General features: G+C 42.3%; 1 protein-coding gene across 3 annotated transcripts in view; it reads right to left on the reverse strand.

Moving 5' to 3' along the window:
* The window catches only part of pmepa1.L (prostate transmembrane protein, androgen induced 1 L homeolog), a 40,867-nt gene extending 20,072 nt beyond the window's left edge, over positions 1-20,795 (reverse strand). Inside the window, exon 1 of one of the 3 annotated variants that reach the window (XM_018233928.2) lies at positions 19,962-20,795. In XM_018233928.2, the coding sequence (XP_018089417.1) occupies positions 19,962-20,064 (103 nt within the window). In that variant the 5' untranslated portion in view covers positions 20,065-20,795. 3 annotated transcript variants of the gene reach the window in all.
* Between the last annotated feature and the right edge of the window lie 5,201 nt (positions 20,796-25,996).

Here is a 25,996-nt window from a genome sequence, read left to right on the forward strand (position 1 = left end):
CCTCTTTTGACAGCTCAACCCACAGTCCCTCATTTGTACTGGAAAGTCCAGTTTTTCTCCTGCACTGAACAGGCAGAAAAAGAACCAACGTTTCTGACTTAATTGGCTTTTGTCAGAGAGCCCAGAACAGCCACCAGGTGCATTTGTGGAAACTTTTGTTACAATTTTGGCAAAAGGAAATAAGTAATTGTAACAATATTTGATAACAGGTCCCTTGGGAAAAGTTAGACTCACAGCTTAAAGGTCAATTCACCTTCATTAGCAAAATGAAAATAATTTTCCTCAAGGGTATGGAGTTAAAGGGGTGGCTCACCTTTAAGTCACCTTTTAGTATTTTGCAGAATGGCCAATGCTTGGCAACTTTTTAATTGGTCTTCATTATTTATTTATTTTTTATATAGGTTTTTTTTTTTTGAAAGCCTTTGCCTTTTTCTTCTGATTCTTTCCAGCTTTGAAATGGGGATCACTGACCCCATCTAAAAAACAAATGCTCTGTCAGGCTACAAATGTATTGTTATAGCTACTTTTTATTACTAATCTTTCTATTCAGGCCTCTCCTATTTCGGTCTCTTATTCAAATCAGTGCATGGTTGCTAGGGTAATTTGGACCCCAACAACCAGATTGATTAAATTGCAAACAGGAGAGCAGCTGACTAAAAAAAACACCAAAAAAGCTAAATAACTCAAAAAAACCACAAACAATAAAAAATGAAAACCAATTGCAAATGGTCTCAGAATATCACTCTCTACATCAAACTTAATTTAAAAGGTGAACAACCCCTTTAATACTTCAAAACTTGTCTCATTCTATGCATATATATATATATATATATATATATATATATATATATATATACACACAGTCCTATTAGGTGCACTCAAAGCTGGGAAGCATCCGCCTAGGTGCTGGTTAAAAAATGTAGTAATAACGCATCACAAACCGCACTCTGATGAAAAATCTACTTTATTTCAACGTTTCGCTCTAACACTCGAGCCGTCTCAAGTGGTAGAGCCGAAAGTTGAAATAAAGTAGATTTTTGTTTTTTTACTTACAAAGTCATCAGAGTGCGGTTTATATATAGGCAATTAAACCATCTGGTCGCTAGGGTTCCACCTTCCCTAACAACCAAAGGTTGTTTGAATAACAGTCGGGTAGCAGAGGCTTTATATTTTGGGTGAGTGAAAGGTAAATAATTCAAGAAATAACAATCTTCCCCTTTAAAGTATCTCCATGCTATTGACGTAAATGTAAAGAAAAGAAACTGAGAGTTTCCAAGAAGTTAGTGACACAGGCTTTATTAGAAAGAACGTTAGATTCCCAGTCATAAGGAATGACAAGTTCTATATTCAACATAAGGCAATTGTAACTTGTTCTGCCACATTACTCTCCATTACGGCGCCAGGGAGGTCTTTTGTTATAGAAGCCAAAAAATGACTTTGTGGGGATACTGACGATTTCTTGTATTTTTACTGTCTGTGACCATATGGGGCCCAGGTAGGGTTGCCACCCGGCTGGTATTTTACCGGCCTAGCCGGTAAAACACCCGGCAAGGCCGTTATTAAAAATTTACCGGCAATGCAGCTGCCGGTAAATTTGTAATACCCTTAAAAAGACCCCTCGGCCCGCCCCCAATCCACTGTAAACCCCTCGGCCCGCCCCTTTTATGTCATAGTCTCGCCCCCTTTGACATCACACTCCACCCCTTTTTTGTTCCCGCCCCCCACCAGTCGGTAAAAAAATTTAGCAAAAGGTAACCCTAAGCCCAGGAATCAGCATGAAGTGCAAGGGCCCTGGGAAAGGGCCGTACAATACCTTGGAACATATTATGGACATTATGGGGCAGACGTATCAAGGGTTTAATTGAAAAATCGAATTTGAAATTCGAATATTTTTTATGGCCCAATTCGATTAGCGAATTGTTCAAATGAAATTTGAGTTTTGAAATTTTTTGAGATTTATCATGCTCTGGCCCTTTAACAACTCTAATTCGACTATTCGCCACTTACCGAATTGCTTTTTTAGTCAACGAGAGACGTCCTGGTATTAATTTGGAATTGTTTGCAACCTTCCTGATATTCAAGTTTTTTTTTTTTGGAGAATCGAATCGAGTTTTTAAAACTCTAATAGACTTCAATTCGAGTTTTCGGCTCAATCCTATTCATCCGAGTTTAGCAAATTCTTTTTAATAAATTTTGGTCAAATTTCTAGTTCATGGAAGTTTATGGGAGTTTTTAAAAACTTGCATGAATTCGAAATTCGACCTTTGATAAATGTGCCTCTTTATATACAGTGCTACCTGGGAATATGGCCATATTCTGTATAAAATAAATAAATGCAAGAGTTTGTGCAAAGTTGACTCCTCCTGCGCCCTTTTTGTCCTTCTACTTCTCCCACTGCCACTTCTCACTCAGTGATTCTGTCTGGTACTGACTGTGCCGGCGTATTTTTTTATAGAGAAAAACAAATTGTCCCTAGACCCAAAAATTTTGAGACTCGCTTCAGTTCTGTGGTTTACACTGGAGCTTTCGGAGTGATCTTGTTCTTTTACTCTGCTGAACATTTAGGAAAATGGCAAACATGATGCCCCATTACAGGTGTATAGAGGATGCCGGCAGTTGAAAGGTTAACACGTTCTGCAGAGGGACCCAGAAGCAGAATAGTTAAGACCCAACACTGTGCTCTACAGAGGAACCCAGCACAGAAAGGGTTAATACGAGGAGGAAAACCGCTGCAATAATAACATTCTTGGCAAAACTCGTCTTTCCCCTGAGGAAACAGGGAAGTGGATTGAGACTGCAAGGTGGGGGCCGCACGGCCGAGCTGAGCCGAGAATTTTCGAATTTTGGCTTGTGACCCGGCTATAATTTGGGATTCTGCGGAAATGATGCACAAAACAGATGAGACTGAGTGTGATTAATGGAAAAATCGTCATGTGTATACAGAGCCGCTCAAGATATAATCCATCGAGGTCTGGAAATCTTAAAGGGGGAATTTAGGATGCTGATGCACCACGGATTTAGCTCACATTGAGGGGGTTTAACCCATTACTTGCCAGCTAGCTGGCCTGAAATAAGAGGGTATAGCTAATTGTGTGCCCAGAACATTCCTTCTCTGTATATTTGTATTTATACATATGGGAAGGAGGTGCCATATTGTTTCCCTTAGACAGTACAGTATGAGCGTATAGCTTATTGTGTGCCCAGAACATTCCTTCTCTGTATATTTGTATTTATACATATGGGAAGGAGGTGCCACATTGTTTCCCTTAGACAGTACAGTATGAGGGTATAGCTTATTGTGTGCCCAGAACATTCCTTCTCTGTATATTTGTATTTATACAAATGGGAAGGAGGTGCCACATTGTTTCCCTTAGACAGTACAGTATGAGGGTATAGCTTATTGTGTGCCCAGAACATTCCTTCTCTGTATATTTGTATTTATACATATGGGAAGGAGGTGCCATATTGTTTCCCTTAGACAGTGCAGTATGAGGGTATAGCTTATTGTGTGCCCAGAACATTCCTTCTCTGTATATTTGTATTTATACATATGGGAGGTACCATAGCACTTAGAGAGTAAAGTATGAAGGTAAACTTGAGTGCACAGTACTCCCTGTCTCTCTATGTAAGTACTGATACATATGGGGCTGGTGCAGACTTCTGGGTGCAGTTGGATACTATAGAAGTAGGAGGTTTTCAAACAAAAAAATATCTCTTTGTAGAAGTTCTTTTTATTTCCCCTTTCCTTTTTGATCTATCAGATCCCTGCGCACCGGCATCAGCTCCACGCTGTTCTTCAAATGCAGTGATCCTGAGAGATCCTCCTCACCACCATCTTTTTGGTGTTAATGAAAGCAAAAATAAAAATAAAATCAAAGATGGCTCTGTAGGAGTGAAGGAAGGCTGGACGGCTGCCATATTGATTTCTCAACAAACAAAAAAAAGAATTAAGACCAAAACCACAACAAGTGTTAAACGTTAGGAAAGTGAGAATTGGTCAGCACTAAGAATAATTGTGGCTTTTCAATCCAAACATTACCCAGGTTTAAAGGGAACTATGCCTACTTTTATTCATATATGTACTGGGTTATGTACTGTTTACTCTAATTTGGAATTAAAGATCCTCAGTCACCAATGAAACAGCGCCTCCTGGTGCCTAATGACTGCAAAATTGGTTGCAAAATTTGTATAGCAAAGTCCTAATTTGTTGCATGATGATACCTTCACTGGCTGTATATACAGATTAATTCCATACCTAGTAACCTGGCTATGACCTGCAGAGCTAGCAATTCATTTTCCATAGCATTTAACAAGGCAGGAAAACCAAACTTCAGCAGATTTCCCTAAGAACGAGGCTCAAAAAGCTGCACAGGGATCAGAGATTTTGCAGGGAGGGGAGGACTATCCTATGGCTTCAAACATGGAATCTACCATGGTCTTAGTTTAATCCCATTAAGGGGACTCATTGGATGTCCATTTTCACAGAAATGTAACCACTCTAATGGTGGTGTAGCATGCATTTCCATTTTCTGAGGTGCTGATCCCCAACATTTTGTACTTTTATAAAAGGCAATGCATTATCCATTTTAAAATGAAAAGGGAATCATTTAAGCCACACCCCCATGTTCAGGCCACACCCACTTTTTTTACAAATACAAATATACAGAGAAGGAATGTTCTGGGCCAGGCCCGGACTGGCAATCTGAGGGTTCTGGCAAATGCCAGAGGGGCTGCCATAAGGTGCCATAGACAGTCAGTATTTAGTGGGCTGGTGGGGGCTGTTTGGGCCTCTGTGTACCTGAAATGGCAGGGCCTATTTTAATTCTCAGTCCGGGCACACAATAAGCTATACCCTCATACTGTACTGTCTAAGGGAAACAATATGGCACCTCCTTCCCATATGTATAGATACAAATATACAGAGAAGGAATGTTCTGGGCACACAATAAGCTATACCCTCATACTGTACTGTCTAAGGGAAACAATATGGCACCTCCTTCCCATATGTATAAATACAAATATACAGAGAAGGAATGTTCTGGGCACACAATAAGCTATACCCTCATACTGTACTGTCTAAGGGAATCAATATGACACCTCCTTCCCATATGTATAAATACAAATATACAGAGAAGGAATGTTCTGGGCACACAATAAGTTATACCTCATACTGTACTGTCTAAGGGAATCAATATGGCACCTCCTTCCCATATGTATAAATACAAATATACAGAGAAGGAATGTTCTGGGCATACAATAAGCTATACCCTCATACTGTACTGTCTAAGGGAAACAATATGGCACCTCCTTCCCATATGTATAAATACAAATATACAGAGAAGGAATGTTCTGGGCACACAATAAGCTATACCCTCATACTGTACTGTCTAAGGGAATCAATATGACACCTCCTTCCCATATGTATAAATACAAATATACAGAGAAGGAATGTTCTGGGCACACAATAAGTTATACCTCATACTGTACTGTCTAAGGGAATCAATATGGCACCTCCTTCCCATATGTATAAATACAAATATACAGAGAAGGAATGTTCTGGGCATACAATAAGCTATACCCTCATACTGTACTGTCTAAGGGAAACAATATGGCACCTCCTTCCCATATGTATAAATACAAATATACAGAGAAGGAATGTTCTGGGCACACAATATGCTATACCCTCATACTGTACTGTCTAAGGGAAACAATATGGCACCTCCTTCCCATATATCTATAGAAACAAACCGGTATACTTGAGAGAGGGATAATGATGTTCTTTGCTCCCATAGGGAAAGGCTATAAAGGAAAAGTGAGGGCAGAAATATGCAGAGATCTTCTTGGGAAGAGGGGAGGGGGTCCTGTTCTTCGTTACAACGGACACATCTAATTCCTGCCCCCAAAAATAGATCCGAGGGGCGGTGCCCTGACCCTGCCTGTGAACATGAATCACATTTGGCTCCTATCACTGCTCTGGAATCATAGACACTAATAAATGATTCACGCTTTCCGCACACAGAAACCTTTGGGCCCTTGAAGGCACCAATTAGAGAGAGCGGGCATGTTTCTACAGAGTCATGGAAAGTTGGTTCATCAGGGAAGGAGAGGCAGCTGCTCTGTACTACAGTAATGTGCCGTCTGTGGGCACCCAGCAGAAGGGGGGCAGTGAAAATCGAGGGGGGGGGATGACAAACTCAGTCCTTGAAAAACCTCAGTATTTTATTTTATTTTTTTTTTAAAAAAGTTCTGGCCTGCACATATCTGTATGCAAAGGTCTCCCAAACTACAGATTTGCAATTCTACAACTTGGAGCAACTGTTGGAAGAATGCAGTGGGTTGTAGTTCTGCCAGCTGCTGATGCCACACAAATTGCCCACCCCCCGTTGACAGCATATTACTTTCTGCATCATACTAAAATTTAATTTAAATGTAAGCTACCCCTTTAAAGCTCACCATCCAAACAAATCCTAATTTTATCTTCAATTCACCTTTGAAATAATCTTAGCACGATGCACTGATATCCTGAGACAATTTGCACCTAGTCTTTATTTTTTTAGTGGTTTAAATAGTGAACCCCCAATCCTTCGCGAAAGATTCGGCCGAATACCGAACTGAATCCTAATTTGCATATGCAAAGTTGCCAAGAACAGGCCATTCAATAACAAGCTAAAAGTTAACTTAAAGGCGAACTGCCCCTCCATATAGAACCCCAAAAATCAACCCCACGTTAAGGATAAAGGGAAAATAATGGAAACAGGGTTCACAGGAAAAAAAATCAAAAACAAGGCTGGACTTGTGGGCAGGAATTCCCAAACCAGGAAGCTGGGAATTTCGGTTATTTGAGGAAATGAGGTTTATTTACATAGTAACAATGTTCCAGAAGGCTAATTAATAATAAAAAAAAGTAGGTTGTAAATTTGGTTTTATCGGTTTCTTATTTGCCATGATTAGTTCCTATTAAATTCAATGGCAATTGCTTGAACCTGCACCATGGAGCTAGTAAACTGTGGGTGCAAAATGCAAAAACAGGCACAATCCGGGGCTCCACCAAAGGGGTAAGGGGCCCCCCTGCCTCTGCCGCAACCCCCCTACAGACCACCTGCGTCAATCAGGGGGCAGCGCAGGCTGAAAACAATTGGGGGTCTGGGCTGAGGCCCACCAGCAAACCAACTGCCAATGGCACAAGCCAGCTTGTGGTTCCAGTCTGCTGCTAAGCATGCTGGGATCAGTTATAGTAGATCTCTCTTCTTTTCCTTACACTTTATAAATACATATAAGTAAGTTCTCAGATCAACAATACCAGGGAACAGCTGACAGGTTTAGGTGGGGGTCAGCACTAGGGTTACTTTCTTTTCCATGTAACCCTCCATAACACCATACCCCCGATGCTTCGATGACACAACCATATATGGTACTTCGGGTTCTTTTTTGCCACTACTAACGAATGTTTCAGGCCTAAATGCAGCCAATTATACAATGAAAATTGCCCAGATAAAAGAATAGGCTGAAATGTAGACAAAAGAACCACTGATTATGCCATCTGCTTTAAATATCATTGCTAATTACAAACTTGAATATCTCTAATAAGCAAATTGTTCCCTGGCACTGCCACCCTCGTCCAACAAAGATATGAGTGGAACGTAAAAACGTGCAATAGGAAACCCTTTTTTATTTACATGGGCTCATTGGAGGGATGAGTTCTCATGACTTCCATATGCCTAAAAGCACTGTGCAATAGAGGTATGGGACCTGTTGCGCAAAATGCTTGGGAATTTTAACAAATATGGGGGTCTTCCTGTAATGTGGAGCACCATGACTTAAGGCTACTAGAAATACTAAATATTACAAGAAACAACTTTACGGTCTATTTATTATTATTAAAGAGAAACAGCAAAAATGTAATAAATGAAGAACTGCTTATTTAAAGGGTGTCTTCACCTCTGAATTGTAGAATGATGCAGGCAGTGATATTCTGAGCCAATCGGGCTTCATTCTTTATGGCTTTTGAATTATTTCGCTTTTTGTTCAGCAGATCTCCAGCAGCTTTCAGGTTGCTAGGGTCCAATTCACCCTAGCAACCAGGCAGTGGCATGAACCAGAGACTAGGATATGAATAGGAGAGGGCGGAGAGGGCCTGAATGGAAAGTAACAATAATTGTTTTTGACTGCTGGGGTCAGTGGCCTTATATGAAAATGTAAATGAGGCAGAAAAGGAAGGTAAATAGGTAAAAAAAACTATAAATAGTGAAGACTAATTGCAATGTTGCTCAGAATAGGACATTATATAACTTACAAGTTGAAGTACTTCTTTAAAGGACCCTGATGAAATCTGGGAATCAGCTTTGAGACCCAAGCATTGGTTTATTAAGCAACTTCATGGGAATCATGGAGGCATTTTTGGTTCCCAACACATAGGGTGAGAATTCTACAGCACTGCTGCCTAACAAGTCTGAAGGCTGGTTGAGCTAGAAAAGCAAGGAAACACCCACTGCCCCCTAAATACTTTGGATATGGGTGCTATGCTTAGACAAAGAAGGGATGAAATGGAGTTGATGTCACCCTGTTAGAATTTTATTTCAAAGAAAAGAAAAATTAAAATTCCTCAGCAGGAAACAATGGGCGTTTTCCATCCGAAACTTTCCCTCTTTAATGAAGTATTTATCTACTATCAATGGCTGCGAGGCTAGGATGGGAGGGGGGAAAAAAGTCTCTTTTCAATTCCAACAAGAAAAAGGAAAACTGGAAGTTCTTGGAATTTAATGGACATTGGGCAAATGCTTCAAAGTCAAGTGAATATATCTGAGGATGATACAAAAGACCAAAAAAATTGAATGTCAGTTCATGAATAGGCGAACGAATGATCAGGTCAGACTCGTGGGGGCGGCTAATTGTTCAATGCACACTCGCACTGGCAGGTTTCCAGAGGGGGCATCCAAGATCTTCTATAGACTGTCAATAGTTGGAATGCAGCCAAGGGCAGTGTGGGGGTCCAAATTCCTATACAGGGGAAATATTTTACCGGCTTGGCAGGCCGAGACAGTACAGGATAGATAATGACACCCATATTCCAAAATTCAAGAAAAACTTAAACGGTATAAAATGCCGATGCCCGACACAGACAAAGGGAGTTACGACACTCACTGGTATGTGCAACAGTCAGTCTGAACGTGGTTATAACTCCATAAACACTGCTTCTGTTTATTACTCCGGGCAGATTCCAGGGAACAAACGATGGTGGAATCTTTCATTTACAAGCAATAATATTGCACAATTTATGTTTTAGAGAATCCTAAAAATGCCTCCAGCGCCAGAAACATCTTCAAATTGTTAAAAAGTCTGTCTGCTACAAAAAAAAAAAAATTGTAAATTTCTGGCTCTGTGCATCCACTGGGACAGAATGTTCTGTTATACAGATAGCTAGAATCTCAGCTGCCATAAAGCAGGGCAGGACTGCTGCTTACAATGGGGATCAGATAGGATCTGTGCAGCCACTGGGACAGAATGTTCTGTTATACAGACAGCTAGAATCTCAGCCATAAAGCGGGACAGGACTGCTGCTTACAATGGGGATCAGATAGGATCTGTGTAGCCACTGGGACAGAATGTTCTGTTATACAGATAGCTAGAATCTCGCCATAAAGCAGGGCAGGACCACTGCTTTATAAGAATAGATTTTATTTCAAAAAGCAAGTAATCTCCAAGCGACTGTAATTTACTAAACATTACACATTATATCCAGCCTGAAATAAGACTTTCTTAATACTGGGTCTCCGTGCAGTTTCAGACACGTAGATTTATGAAAAACATATATTTTCATTGTTTTTTTTTTTTTTGTTTTGTTTGTTTTTTTAAAGGAGCCTCAGCAGATTCTTTCGCCTAGAAGCCACACATCATATGTCTCCCACAGTCAGCAGCTGTGATTGAAATTTTAAGAAGGTCCTCAGCTTCTTGTTTAAAATACTTAAAGTAGACACAACACTAAATATTGGATTTGGAAGGCGGCCAGGGATCAAAAAGAGTCTGAAGTTTAAGGGCAGGTCGGGCAGGACACACTCATCCATAAAACTGATAAGAGACATGTCCATGTGTTGTGCGTCCCTCCTCTTTTTTTATGAGTGCCTTAAAGACACTTGGCAGCCTGTCCCGTGGCTCTTAAGGAAACCCTCCTGCTCTGTGACCTTTACACCTCCCGGACAAGCCAAAAAGACCCTTCCCAGGGACACCAACTCCCTGCTGGATGAAAGGGGGGCCGGGAGAGGTCAACAGCTGGAATGGTCGGAGGAGTTTTTACAAGCCCACTGAGCCTCCATAAAGACCAGATGCTGCCTACACCATATAAGCTGTGCCAAATTCTCTTACAAATCTATAAAAAAAAATACAATAACCTATCAAAAACATTTTTCAGAACTAATGGCTAAAATTACAGCAAGTCTGCAAAAACTTTTACCCAGGGTAAAAAAAATCTAAATGGGAAAAAAAATTTGATGGGAAATTCATGCTTGACAAGAAAATGTCTAGATTGCGTTAACACAGAAAATATACTGCCAGCAACAAAAAGGAATGCCCAAAAATTAAAACTTACATTGTCACAAAAAAAGGGGGAAAGAAAAACGTAATTTTTTTTCCCAAGAAAATCCAATTCGGTCTAATCTTGCCGGAAATTCTGAACTGGTTTCTGGGTTTCTTTCCATAATAATTTGTCCACTCGAGATGTGGTCAGACATCACACAATTTAAAGGGCTCGGATATGGTTCAGCCAGGCTTGGACAACATATTCTTCATATTTATTTTCAAAATTCCACAAATCTTATCAGAATTGTAACTGATTTTAATAAATCGTAATTGATTTTCATGTTTCCAAAGAGAGAAGAACTAAACCGCTGCTCCAAAAAAGGAAAATGTTGCTGGATTCCTATTGTAAGGCTGTAAAACACAGCAGGACGTGACACAGAGAGATCATAAAGGCCATTGCTGTGTCCTATATAAACCTAGGGCCTCTCAGTCTTTTATTTGATGTCAGGGAGATACAGAATAGAATGTCATTAAAGAAAAATATATAAAAATGAAGACCAACTAAAAATTGTCTCCAATAACAGCATCTAGGACAAATGTAGATTCTAAAAATTACTTCTTACTTCCCCTTAATATTCTTTACATTACAATGAAAGATATTTAGCATTAATGTCCTTTTAAAGAATTGCTCTTTTCACCATTTCAATACAGATCTTTGGCTTATTCTCTGCCTGGGTCCGTCCCCTGGGACACAAGGCCACGCTTGCTTTCTCTTCCAGGGTCAAGGCAAGTTTGCGGAGACCCTGAAAAGCCGGCAAAGACAGAGGTTCCATCCAGGCAGCCTGACACAGAGAAACAGGGAGCAGAAGAGGCTTTGTTTGACCACTCTGAATGATTAGTTATTTAAATGACTGAGCTTGCCCCTGACTTTCATGGCTGACCGCACTCACCCCTTTCTGTTCAAGTAAGAGCTGTCTTTAGGGGGTCTGAATAGGGGCAACTGTCCAGAGGCATGAACAGAGTAGGGCCTCACAAAACAGTAACTGAGCTAGAACAGGGTGATAGTTGGTACAGTATGACAAAATGGAGAAAAAAACATGAAGCCAACAGGAATGCATAATAGCAATAGTAGGACAAGATGGAGAAAGTTGGGCAACATAGAGACATATGGGCAAGATGGTCAGAGTAGGGCAAGATGGAGACAATAGGGTCGAGATGAAGTCAGTAGGACAAAGATGAAGAAAATGGAACAAAGATGAAGACAGTAGGGCACAATGAAGACAGTAGGGCAAGATGGAGACAGGTGGACAAAGATGAAGACAGTAGGACAAAGATGAAGAAAGTGGAACAAAGATGAAGACAGTAGGGCACAATGAAGACAGTAGGGCAAGATGGAGACAGTATAGGACAAAGATGAAGACAGTAGGACAAAGATGAAGAAAGTGGAACAAAGATGAAGACAGTAGGGCACAATGAAGACAGTACGGCAAGATGGAGACAGTATAGGACAAAGATGAAGACAAAGATGAAGACAAAGATGAAGACAGCGGGACAAAGCTGAAGACAGCGGGACAAAGATGAAGACAGCGGGACAAAGATGAAGACAGCGGGACAAGATGAAGACAGTAGGGCAAGATGGAGACTGTAAGGCAAGATGGTGAGAGTAGGGCAAAGAAAGTGAGAGTAGGGCAAGATGGAGACATTAGGGCAAGTTATAGGAGTGCAACTCTTCAGGTGTTGCTATACATATGCCAGCGGGAATCTCCAACTAAAGGTTGTAGGAATACGCTACATGACAGCTTTGATTTACCTGGACAAAGGCAAGAGGTCCTATAAACTAAGAACATTAAGCACTTTAGCTTTGTTTTAGCTCCCTAAATGACCCAATCTGTTTTATGGACAAATAAGATAAAAACACTGGAAACGTGTCGCACATGTATCCCCCATACTCTGTGTAGTAACCAGCATGTGTTTATATATCAAGGAATACCGTGGTGACTGCTGGGTAAGGATTTCCCGTCCTGTGAGACAGCAGTGGTTAAATCAGTTCGACTGAGAGCAAGTAATCAATAGGAAGAGCCATACAAATTATATCCTCCAAGAACAAGTTAGCGAGGAAGGGCTGTCCCGATGGCAAAGGCATTAATACTAGTGGCTATATTTATCCTATGTGGGAAGGAAAGGGAGATCCCAAATCAATACAATTAGCTGAGCCACAATATACATCTCAGCAGCGCTATGAATCTGGCCCAGTCAAGAGCTACAATATCCAGCACCCCCAGACTTTCAGGTTAGTGGGACCAATGCAGATAATGGGCCATGAATGATCCAAACTGCAGCCCTCCAGCCATTAAAGTAGAACTAAACCCTAAAAAATTAATATGGCTAAAACTTTTTTATTTTTACTTTTTTATTTACTGAACTTATTGCACCAGCCTAATGTTTCAGCAATGATCCAGGACTTCAAACTTGTCACAGTGGGTCACCATCTTGGAAAGTGTCTGTGACACTCACATGCTCAGTGGGCTCTGAGCAGCTGTTGAGAAGCTAAGCTGAGGGGTCGTCACTAATTATCCAGCAGAAAATGAGCTTCCCCTGTAATATAAGCTGATGCTACAGGTTTGCTGATTATTAAATTCTGATGCTAATTGCACTGGTTTCTGTGCTGCCATGTAGTAATTATCTGTATTAATTACTAATCAGCCTTATATTGTGACATTTCTATTCTATGTGTACTGTATATTGTGAGTGGGTCCCTAAGCTCAGTAAGTGACAGCAGCACAGAGCATGTGCAGTGAATCAGCAGAAAAGAAGATGGGGAGCTACTGGGGCATCTTTGGAGACACAGATCTTTACTGCTAAATGACTGTGGTTGCCTTAGGCTGGTACAGAAGCCCAAAACACAATGTACAACATTTCTACCTACTTTTTTAGTTTAACTTTCCTTGTCCTTTAAAAAGCACCAACGTTGATCATCCTCTGCCAGGACTGAAGTACTCACTGCTGCTTGTGCCCCACCGCAGACAGCTTGCATAACAGCAGCGCCTGTCACATATATATAGAACATATACTTCCAACCAATTCTGGGATAAATGTACCTATTTAGCTTTCAAAACATGAGCCTCACCCCCAGATTAAAATAAGACTGAGCCAACACAGACACAGAAATTGCAGCTTCTATGGGCCATTGGGATTTAAATAACCAAGACTTGCCAGAACTTGTACTAAGGAAGACGCCATCATCTACTTTTAGGGCACATTTTACAGTAGGGCGAAAAGGGACTGGGTCGCAGTTAACAGTTTATTTGTGATAGATATAGATATATATAGATATATATAGATATATATAGATATATATATATATATATATATATATATATATATATAGATATATAGTGAATAAAGTACCCCCTACTGTATATTATAAGTCACAGAGGACCATATAAAAGCACGAAGCAGAAGGCTGAGTGCTTTTCTACAGGACATGGAACTCAGAGGGGACTTCTAATATCCTCATATTTTCCAACAAGGGGTACTTTATTTATTATAATACACAAGTTCTAGTGAGTCATGTGACAAAAATGACATCACTACTCCCTGTTTATAATTGATGATGATATATATATATATATATATATATATATATATATATATATATATATATATATATATAGATATATAGATATATATAGAGATATATATATATATATATATATATAGATATATATATAGATATATATATATAGATATATCACACACACACCTGTATATACACACACACACGGGTGCTGCCTGCAATACACCGATATGTGTGTGTTGTCTGTGATACACCGTTATGGGTGCTGATTCTCTTTGCCTTGATATCTGATGCACCAGGCTGCAGACTGCAGATATCCGTGGCGTTCCATTCCAAAATTAGGTATTGCGTTACCTCGCAGAGACCTCTGCCGTCTGGAAGCTCCTTCACAGTCTCACCTTGTACAACCGAGGTGCCGGCTCAGTACTTATCAGCACGGAAATGCGGTATATTCCTATTCCCACTGCCAGGAACCAACAGACAAATGTGGCACTTGGGAGGGTCACATAAGGCTTAAAGGAATCTTACAGTGTATTCTGCACTGTTTACCAAAGCCAAACAAGAATTTAGCATAAACAGTTGGTCTCATGGGGGTGCTGTTTCATGACAGACTATGAATGGAATACCACTTTTAAACTTTCCTGTACAATGTTGCACATTTTACTAGAACCTGTTCCACCAACAGCATTGTTCTGCGTGTCCCACCCAACTTTATTCTATAATAACATTGTTCTTTGAACTTAAACTTAGTTTATATTTAGTGAGCTGAGTTAGGTTTTGAACTGCAATATTACCTGCCCCCCCCCCCGTCTGCAAACCACTTATTACTTTCTATTGTATCCTGGCATTAAAAGGCATGTTCTAAAATACAATATTCCAAATCACTGCAAACCAGGAATCTCTGTTATTTGCTACAGCAGTCAGTGAATTCTTGGTTTCTTGTTGATCCTCCGATGTAAAATGAAAATAAGAGCCTGCTCTACAGAAATTCAAAGTATGGATACATAATGTTTGATAGAATGCTGTATTATAAAGATAGCTAGAATCTCAGCCATAAAGCAGGACAGGACTGCTGCTAACAATGGGGATCAGATAAGATCTGTGCAGCCACTGGGACAGAATGCTCTGTTATACACATAGCTAGAATCTCAGCCATAAAGCAGGGCAGGACTGCTGCTTAGAATGTGCATTCACGTTTACGAAATATTGCAGATATATTTTTATAGGCACAAGAACGCAGTCTTCATTTTTCTGATGACCGTGTCCCTTGATCTCTGCTCATTGCTGCAGTACGGATTTAAATCAATGACAAGTGCACAGGGTTTGATGTTTATATAATAAATGGGATGCACAGGTGGCTCAGAGGAGGATGCTTGATCTTTTCAACAGGCTGAATATGCGATCCATTATACAAAATGTAGACAGTATATTATAGGACTTGCACAGAATGATCACAGCCTGACATGCACTGCATTCCCCCAGAGGACCTTCCCAGACCAGACTCTGCTCTTTATATCAGGCACAAGAAACGGCAAAATAGATTTCAACCTTCCGGGTGCCAACTCATTACAACTTTAATAGAGGATTAACCCTGGCACCCACATATTTTGCTGAACTAAAACTCTCAGCAGTTCAACCCTCCAGAGTGTCCCTCACTTGGGCACAGATCTTGATAAGGCCCCACTTACCTTTCTATGGTAAGCTTATAACCGTGAATTTTAGTGCCAAGGAACTTGGGTGCTGGGTCCCACACAACTAGAAACTTTGAATACTGGATCCCCACATATACAGGAAGTATAAATAGTGGGTTTTGGGTCCCACAAGTATTACAACTTTAAATATCGGGTGCTTGGTTTCACAAACACAGGAATCTCAAATGCTGGTTGTTTGCTCCCACCAATAAAGGAACTTCACATTGTGGGTGGCAGATCACTCCAGTATGGGAAGTTTAAATACTGGCTGCTTGCTTCTCAAGATTTGGCACTTCTGGATATACAGTAGACAGGAGCTATTATTATTTCACATGGATAATGGAGGAGTCATACTTTTTTTTCTATTTTTAAAGGAATTCTATGATCGAGGCACCTTTCCTTTGAAGTGGGAGAAACCAGTTAAGAATTGCCCTATTCATTCCGTTTTAAACAATACAAGGTGTATTCATTCAACAACAACAAAAAGGTGTTGTTGAAACAAAGCTGCGCACACAATAGGGGTAGGTGAGTTGCCTGTACTTAGCACTGACTTCATGTCCTTGATTTGGAGCGAGAGAGAGAGAGAGAGAGAGAGAGAGAGAGAGAGAGAGAAGAGAGAGAGAGAGAGAGAGAGAGAGAGAGAGAGAGAGAGAGAGAGAGAGAGAGAGAGAGAAGAGAGAGAGAGAGAGAGAGAGAGAGAGAGAGAGAGAGAGAGAGAGAGAGAGAGAGAGAGAGAGAGAGAGAGAGAATTTAGAATGATAGGAGGGAAACGACGAAGGCTTGGAAGTGATGGGATCAACGGCTTTATCAATAGGAGATTGGAAGCAAGCGAAACGAGTGATGTTCCCCCAGCCTCTCCATGCTCCGGAATCATTCAATAAAGAATCAAGCCGATCCACAAAAGATACAATGTACGAATTCTACAAAGAACAGACAAACACGAGAGTTTGTCCCGTTTGTCTACAATTAATATTTTGTCCTACAGATTTTATTCCCTATCCAAGAAAGCAAAGGAGCATTTCCAGTTTGGATCTAACCCCCCCCGTCTGATGATTATCAGACCTGGGCAAAGTGTGATATTAACCTTTACAGTCTGGGAGATTCACCTCTAAAGCTGGCCATAGACGCAGAGATCGTGGACTCGATCAGTCCCGACATTTTTCGTCCAGCGGATATGGGTCGCTTGGACAATCGGACAGGTTAAAAGATTTCTGTCGGCTGCCGATAATATCTCTGCATGTATTGCCGATCGTACGATTTTCAGAGGGAGACTGTCACCAGCTTTGTCGGACATAACTTTCGTACGATTGCTGTCAGGGGCAGAACATCGGCTGATCTGTTCTTTTACTACTTTATTTAATCGGAATGGTTTGTGGCAGGTCGGGAGATGGTGAAGTCCGATCGTTCGAGGATTCACACAAATGGGCTCCTGTGTATCCAAAGCTCCCGAGCACTGTCCGAGGGGGGCAACAATAAATATGTTTGCACTTGGCAAACTTGAACTTGTCTTCGCTACTTACTAATCCTCGGTAGACGGATAATAGCACTCTTTGTCAGCCAGCCCCCACTGGAAAGAGCCACGCACTTCAATCAGAAGGTAAAACACAATGGGATCATCACATTCAATTAATAACGACGGTGCATTTCTATCCACATTAACCCCTATCAGATATATCTGTTTATTCCTCTGTCCTGTTGTTGTTGTTTTTTTTTTGTGTTTTGTTTCTATTTCAAGTCCAAACAATTATGGATTCTTTGTATCAATTATAAACCCAGACAAACACATTATTCTCTCAGCACAAGCTCATTTCTGGGGGCTCTGAACTGAGCGCTCATTACAGACAAGCGTGGTGCCCTGACTCAGCTGATGTTAAGTGTCTGGAAATGAAATGACAAAACATCCCTCATTAAGATGCAAGCGTCCCTAATTGCGTTGTCTTTGATGTTCAGGCTGGGTATTAAAAGAGACAAAATATGGCTTTAATGCGTTGCCCGTGCAGTCTGAACAATGATTTTGTCTGCTTGTTCGGTTTTTCAGACCCCAGAAAGGACTTTTTAAGGTTTCTTTTTTAATAAACGATGTCAGTTGTTAAACTGAAACTGGGAAGGGTAAATGAAATAAGGGAACTAACTGCACAAAACATTTCCGGAGAACAAAAAAAAAAAAAAAAAAAGCCAACTTATGAACCATTAAAATAAAGTATACTGTAAATATTACATCCCAGAAAGAAGGTTAAAATGACAACAGTATTATTAAAACTCGACACGGGTAACCCTGACAACAGAATATAGTTTCATACATCTAAAAACAAAATCTCTGTAAGGCTACAAATGTATAGTAATTGCTACTTTTTATTACTTGTCTATGTATGCCCTCTCCTATTCATATTCCAGTCTCTTATTCAAATCAGTGCATGGTTGCTACGGTAATTTGGGCCATAGCAACCAGATTACTGAAACTGCAGAGCTGCTGAATAAAAAACGATATAACTCAAAATCGACAAATAATAAAGAATGAAAGCCAATTGCAAATTGTCTCAGAATATCAGTCTCTACATCATACTAAAAGTTAATTCAAAGGTGAACAACCCCAACAATCTTTATAATACTGACTGTAAAAAGGGGACAGGAAACAATTGACTGTAGCACCGACGGGGGGGCTGTAATTTAAAAGCAGACACCCCATCCAAGCACATAACTGTCTGGACACCTTTAAGTCACTCCGCCTACAGTCTCCAAAATATTTGCTGCAGTCGTTGTCATGCACTTGAGTGCAGTAACATTAAATCCTGAGGGGATCCAAAGGGGAGGGCAGTGTCTTGCGCTTATAATTAAAGTTATATACAAACAAAAAAAATAAAATAAATGAAAGACGGCTTTGCTTTACTGGGGGCTCCCGACTTTATAGAAAAGGGGACCCGGGAGACTTGTCTTGTGGTTTTGGCTTGAAGTCTCCGGAGCTCTGGGAATGGCTAATGTTTTTTTTTTTACACTATTTCCCAAGTGCGTCTTTCCTCTGCAAGCTTTTAATAATGAAAGAAATCTCTATTTAAGTGAGCGAGGGCACGGCACCCTTTAAACTGCTTGATAAAGTTGGGATTAAGAACAGACACTTGGAAGTGCGATCCCTCCAACATCAAATATTCTCCCCATATCCGGAGGTGCATAGGGGCAACGGATTAATGGGTTAAAGCTTCTTTTCTTTAGATTTTTAATTTGGGTCTGGCAGAGACAGTGTTAACTAAAACCTACTAAGCTTCTGTATACTCTTCACACATTAAATCCGCATCGTGTGGCTAATTAGCAATTCGTTTAAATGCATGCTGCAGACTGCAGTGGTCTCTGCACAGCCATACAGCACACTTATTTACTAATGCTATTCTTTAAAGAGAGGGTGAAGTGGCAGCAGTATATTCACATGACAAGGAGAAAACTGCCAGTTTTAAATGGCAGCTGCAATAGAATTGCAAGCTTTTTGGGGGGAAACCTGATGTAGAACCGCCGCTATGTTAATATTATGTAATGGACAGATGTCTGATATTATTGATTGACATTGAAATGAAGAAGGATGAATCAATTCAAGCTAAATTGCCTGTTGGACGTGCACTGTGTGAGTGGGCATGTAAATTGGCAGATATAACTGGCAGCAGCAAGACCCTATATCCCACTATGTCAAGAAATTAGTCCCATCACTTAAATCTCTCTCTCTAGATGTCTGGATTCCTAAATCATTATCCCCCCTCCTACTGCAACAGACCTGATATATCTGATACTAAAGGCAAACAGTTTACTGTAACAATCAATACAACTCTGAGCGCAAAAAATTGAGATCCCCCTATGCAAAACTTTAAGGCATGGGAGTTTGTCGACGCTACGCACTGGCACGGAGAGAGTTAAGGCCAAATTTGAGGGGGTAGAAATAAAAAAAAAAAAAAAAAAAAAAAAAAAGGATTTCTCAGTTGTTGGATGCAGAGGAAACAGAGAGAGTGGGAAGGGAAGAGATGGAGAGACAGACTGAGAAAGACAAAGAGAGATATAAAGGAACTAGTGGCTACACACAGACCTACTCTATATGCCGCTCACTTCCTATAGGAAAAGTCGGCTGAAAGTTTTGGGCGATTGCCTGTAAGTGTTCCAGGAGCCCCTCCAACCCCAACCTCCCCTTTATAATTGCTACTTACAGATCTCCATAGTCTGGAACAGAGACCTCTTGCAGTTACATGTGCAGGACACATTGGAATGGATGGATTCGCTGGTGCTGTTCAGACCCATCAAGTTATGCATTGAAGTACTGGCAAGTCTCTTCCAGAAAGTGCCTCACACTGTCACTCTGGCTCTGTCTGTTACTACATGGGGAGGGGGCACAGACATGGCAGGGGGAGTGCAGAGGGGGGATCTTCTTTCTTGCTCGGCTGGGAGAGCAGTTGCTTTTGGCCAAGGCTGGAGCAGGAGAAGAGCAGGAACACTGGAGTTAAAGTGAGTTTGGCGCAGTCTGGGGGCAACAGAGCAGTCACTTTGTTACAAACTGTGCTGAGAGCTGGGGTAGGAGAGAAGTCTCTTTAACTGGACCTGGAGCAGAAGAGATGCAGTCACTTAATAGCAGGCAGGGGCAGTAGAAGAGCAGTCTCTGTGTGCCAGGCTGAGGCAGGAGAGGAGGAGTCAGTGCCAGGCAGGGGCACTAGGAAGTGAGTGTCAGGCTTGGGCAGCACAGGAGCCAGTCAGTGGCAGTTTGGAGCAGTCTCTGAGTGTCAGGCTGCTGCAGTAAAAGTGCAGTCTCTAAGTGCCAGGAGCAGAGCAGTCTCTAAGTGCCAGGCTGGGGCAGCAGTAGAGTAGTTTGTGAGTGCCAGGCAGGATCAGGAGACGATCAGTGCCAGGCAAGGAGTGGATGAGTCCCGGGCAGGACAGGAGCGATCACTTTGTCTCACTGCCTCGCTTCCTTCCAAGGAGCTGCGCTCACTCTCTCTCCCTCTCCCCAACCCCAGGCAGCCAGACGGGTCGTGACGTCAGCGCCAGACTGGGACTGCCCTTCACATAGCTCGTCGGGGCGGGGCCGGGAGCTCGATGAGGGACAGGGGAGCGGGCCAGTGACAGGAGGAAGGGAGTCAGAATAGGTACCGCCCCCTGCTGTTAAAGTAGCAGGATGCCTGGTGGACTGACCGACAGGGGGAGATGGGAATTGTTTCCCCATGATAGTTATAAACCGGGGAGACAGATAATAACACTGGGCAGAAGAGCTTTGTATCTTTAGAAACTTCCACCTTCAGCTCTGAACTATAAAACCACCCCCCACTCTTAATACTGCCCTCAGTATTAACCCTCTTATAAATGCCCCTTACACCTCATTAGTAACAACCTTATTAGTAGTCTTACCCATCCTAGTATTACCCTGGGGTGTGAACCCATGTAGTATTTCCCTTCTGAGTATTAATACTCAGTATCCACCACTTTAGTATTGTGACCCTGAGTATCACCCCCTCAGTATTAAACCCCTCAGCATCAGCCCTCACAGACAGGAACTGATAGATGGACAATTAATAAGAAATGTAAATATATAAAGAGAGAGAGATCGATGGCTGGTTTTTGATAAATGGCAAAATAGAAGACGGGGACATATACAAATATAGTCAAATAGATAAAGATATCGATACGTAGATAGAGGACAAATTGATAGACAGACAGATAGATGCTAACTGAAAGACAGATATAAATAAGCAGATCTAGGTAATAGATTAGAGAGACAGCCAGACAGATACACAGACAGGCTAATAGGTATCTGTGAATGGATAGACAGACAGATATCCCCCCATTGACCCAAACATCTGTATCTTCCCCAGGGTGCGATAATCATATAGTAAAGGAACCCAGGCAGAACACACAAACCCACACATATGTCTGGCTGCTTTCTGACTCCTTAGCAATCAGCTTCTGCTGTCTCCCTGCACCTCATCACTTTCCCTGCAAGTCCCTCTCCCTGGGACATAATGAGTTAACCAACTCACCCTCTATTTGCAATGACCCCCCCATAATAATCTAATAATTACCCTCCTGCCCCAGGAATAGGGGAGCGCAAAGTGTACCCCACTAGGCAGAGATCTATACAGGCAGAACGGTGCTGCTTGGCTCTATGATACATCTCTCACTGCTGGGCTCAGAGGAATAAATTAGCCCTTAGAAATATGTGAAAATTGCAAGTCATTTAAATGGAAAATGGGACCAAACAGGAAAATCTTGTAAGCTGCGACTCCTGATAAAACACTATCGACTCCCTAAGTTCTGCATTGCTTTAAAAAATTAGGGGAAAAAAAGTAATTTTTCTTTCCTTTTTTTTTCTAAATCTGTTCCCATACCGCAGTGACAGGAATTTCCAAAAGCCTGTCTAGACATATCTATTAGACTCTCTTCTGCCAGACACCTCCCCACCCCCATGGGCTTCTTAACTCTAACACTGCCACTAGCCCACTAGCACAGCTCTACCTATCACAGCTCTACCTATCTCCTGCTTATCTCCCATCACAAAGGAACAGTTACCTTACAACCTATTTGCTTTGTGTGGGTGCCAGCCTGCAGGATGCAATGTATAAGCAGCAAAGATCCTGTATTAAAGGTAGAGTAACACCATATCGTATTTACCTTGGCAGCAGCAGCTTTGTTTTATATATTACAAGTTTTTCTTAATATGGGTGTTCTGGAGCCATGACAGACATTTGACTACTCTAGTGCTAAATCCATTGTATGTTAACCAGTTTATCAATTACGCAAAGAGGGGTCCTTCAGCCACACTGGAGCTTGAATGGCAGCCATTCTATGTTATATTTACAAGTATACAAAATGCTTTTATTATTGGTGTTACTGGCCCTTTAAGTGAACAATAAATTCCAAACCAATGATATGCCCATGGCAGTGTCAGGGTTAAAGGTAGAGGTAGTTAAGATGTTATGGCAGGGGAGGAGTTAACTGGACAGAGTTAAGACTGGACTAAAGCACCTGGGGACCCTACAGATGTTGTTGAACTATATCTGTTGAGTGAAATGCTGGAATTAGCAGGTACACAAGTATAGTCTGCAGCATGCATCTTCCTGAAACAAAAAAAGATATTGGCACTAGGGCAAGATGACAAGAAGGCAAGGTTGCAACTACAGGGATTGTTGAAAATAGTTGGGCAAGTTGGAGACAGTGGGGTAAGACAGACAGAGAGAGAGAGAGGGGTGAGACAGACAGAGGGATGAGATGGAGACAGAGGTGCGAGATGGAGACAGAGGGGCGAGACTGAGACAGATGGGCAAGACGGAGATGGGATTGTTGAAAATAGTTGGGCAAGTTGGAGACAGTGGGGTGAGACAGACAGAGAGAGAGAGAGGGGTGAGACAGACAGAGGGATGAGATGGAGACAGTGGGGCGAGACAGAGACAGAGGGGCGAGACGGAGACAGAAGGGTGAGATGGAGACAGAGTGGTGAGATGGAGACAGAGGGGCGAGACGGAGACAGAGGGGTGAGATGGAGACAGAGGGTTGAGACGGAGGAGTGAGATGGAGACAGAGTGTGAGACAGAAACAGAGGGATGAGACGGAGACAGAGGGGTGAGAATGAGACAGAGCGATGAGATGGAGACAGAGTGTGAGATAGAGGGGCAAGATGGAGACAGAGGGGCGAAAGGGAGACAAAGGGGCGAGACAGAGACAGAAGGGTGAGATGGAGACAGTGGGGCGAGACAGAAGGGCGAGACGGAGACAGAGGGGTGAGATGGAGACAGAGGGGTGAGACGGAGGAGTGAGATGGAGACAGAGGGGTGAGACGGAGACAGAGGGGTGAGACGGAGACAGAGTGTGAGATGGAGACAGAAGGGTGAGATGAAGACAGAGGGGTGAGATGGAGACAGAGGAGATAGATGGAGACAGAGGGTGAGACAGAGGGGTGAGACAGTGACAGAGGGATGAGACGGAGACAGAGGGATGAAACGGAGACAGAGAGGCGAGACAGAGGGGTGAGACAGAGGGGTCAGATGGAGACAGAAGGGTGAGATGGAGACAGAGGGGTGAGACAGAGGGGTGAGATGGAGACAGAGGGGTAAGGCAGAAACAGAGAGGTGAGACATAGACAGAGGGGTGAGATGGAGACAGAGGGGTGAGACAGAGACAGAGGGGTGAGATGGAGACAGAGGGGTAAGGTAGAAACAGAGAGGTGAGACATAGACAGAGGGTGAGACAGAGACAGAGGGGTGAGATGGAGACAGAGGGGCAAGACAGAGGGGTGAGATGGAGACAGAAGGGTGAGATGGAGACAGAGGGGTGAGATGGAGACAGAGGCAGTATGGTAGTGTAGAGTAAGCAGGACAGGATGGAGACAGTAGGACAAGATGGAGTTATTAAAATACAACTCCCAGCACCCTCTGACAACTGGTGGCTGTGGGGCCATTGGTGGGCCAGTCCTATTTTATATAAATAATGGGGCCTGGGGCACATCAGTACTAAATCTGGCCCTGATTTCATTATATACAGTAATTTAGTCTGATGGGTAGTAGTTCAGCTGATAATAGATCAGTCTGTGCCTAATTCCTAAATCAGCTCTGCAATTGTATCCGCAAGCAGGTGAGATTGGCACGAAATGGGGCTGCAGTGTCAGTTCTCCCTTCTGCATTGAAACAAAAATGAATCAGTGAATAGTGAGCTGGTTATACTTCATCTTAAAATATCTCTGAGGCTTTAAAGCAGTTTCCATGGGAAACAAGTGAAATATACGTGTTTTTATAGTGGATAATATCAAATGCACTCAAATGTATTAGGCATCTGACCCCCACCCCGTAGCTGATTTGTTAGTGTGGGCTGCAGGTCTTTGTAATGCCGCTAAGGAGTTCAGACTCACAAACGTGGCACAAATTTGCTAGTAATATGTGTTGACAATGCCTGTAACCGGCGTTTAAGGACACAAATGTAAAAAAATTGTGAAATATCGAATATAGTGCAACTCAGGACAGTGTGTAAGTGCCACGTCTTATGTCTGCTGGTCTGGGATGGCTGCAGTGCCCTCATGTTGTGTTTCTGTGATTCTTTCATTGCTACTATAGGTGTCGCTGTGCTATTACCCCATTGCTACTATAGGCAGGCCCGGACTGGCAATCTGTGGGTTCTGGCAAATGCCAGAGGGGCTGCTATGAGGTGCCATAGAAAGTCAGTATTCAGTGGGCTGGTGAGGGCTGTTTGGGCCTCTGTGTGGGCTGATTGGGCCTCTATGTACCTGAAATGGCAGGGCCTATTTTAATTCTCAGTCCGGGCCTGACTATAGGTGCTGCTGTGCTATTATTCCACTGCTACTATAGGTGCTGCTGTGCTATTATCCCACTGCTACTATAGGTGTCGCTGTGCTATTATCCCACTGCTACTATAGGTGTTGCTGTGCTATTATCCCACTGCTACTATAGGTGTCCCTGTGCTATTATCCCACTGCTACTATAGGTGTCGCTGTGCTATTATCCCACTGCTACTATAGGTGCTGCTGTGCTATTATCCCCACTGCTACTATAGGCGCTGCTGTGCTATTATCCCACTGCTACTATAGGTGCTGCTGTGCTATAATCCCACTGCTACTATAGGTGCTGCTGTGCTATTATCCCACTGCTACTATAGGTGTCGCTGTGCTATTATCCCACTGCTACTATAGGTGCTGCTGTGCTATTATCCCACTGCTACTATAGGTGCTGCTGTGCTATTACCCCACTGCTACTATAGGTGACGCTGTGCTATTATCCCACTGCTACTATAGGTGCTGCTGTGCTATTATCCCACTGCTACTATAGGTGCTGCTGTGCTATTACCCCACTGCTACTATAGGTGCTGCTGTACTATTATCCCACTGCTACTATAGGTGTCGCTGTACTATTATCCCACTGCTACTATAGGTGTCGCTGTGCTATTATCCCACTGCTACTATAGGCGCTGCTGTGCTATTATACCCACTGCTACTATAGGTGCCGCTGTGCTATTATCCCCACTGCTACTATAGGTTCTGCTGTGCTATTATCCCCACTGCTACTATAGGTGTCTCTGTGCTATTATCCCACTGCTACTATAGGTGCTGCTGTGCTATTATCCCCACTGCTACTATAGGTGTCTCTGTGCTATTATCCCACTGCTACTATAGGTGCGGTTGTGCTATTATACCCACTGCTACTATAGATGTCGCTGTGCTATTATCCCACTGCTACTATAGGTGCTGCTGTGC

Source organism: Xenopus laevis, chromosome 9_10L (assembly GCF_017654675.1).
Source record: "Xenopus laevis strain J_2021 chromosome 9_10L, Xenopus_laevis_v10.1, whole genome shotgun sequence".
Lineage (NCBI taxonomy): Eukaryota > Metazoa > Chordata > Amphibia > Anura > Pipidae > Xenopus > Xenopus laevis.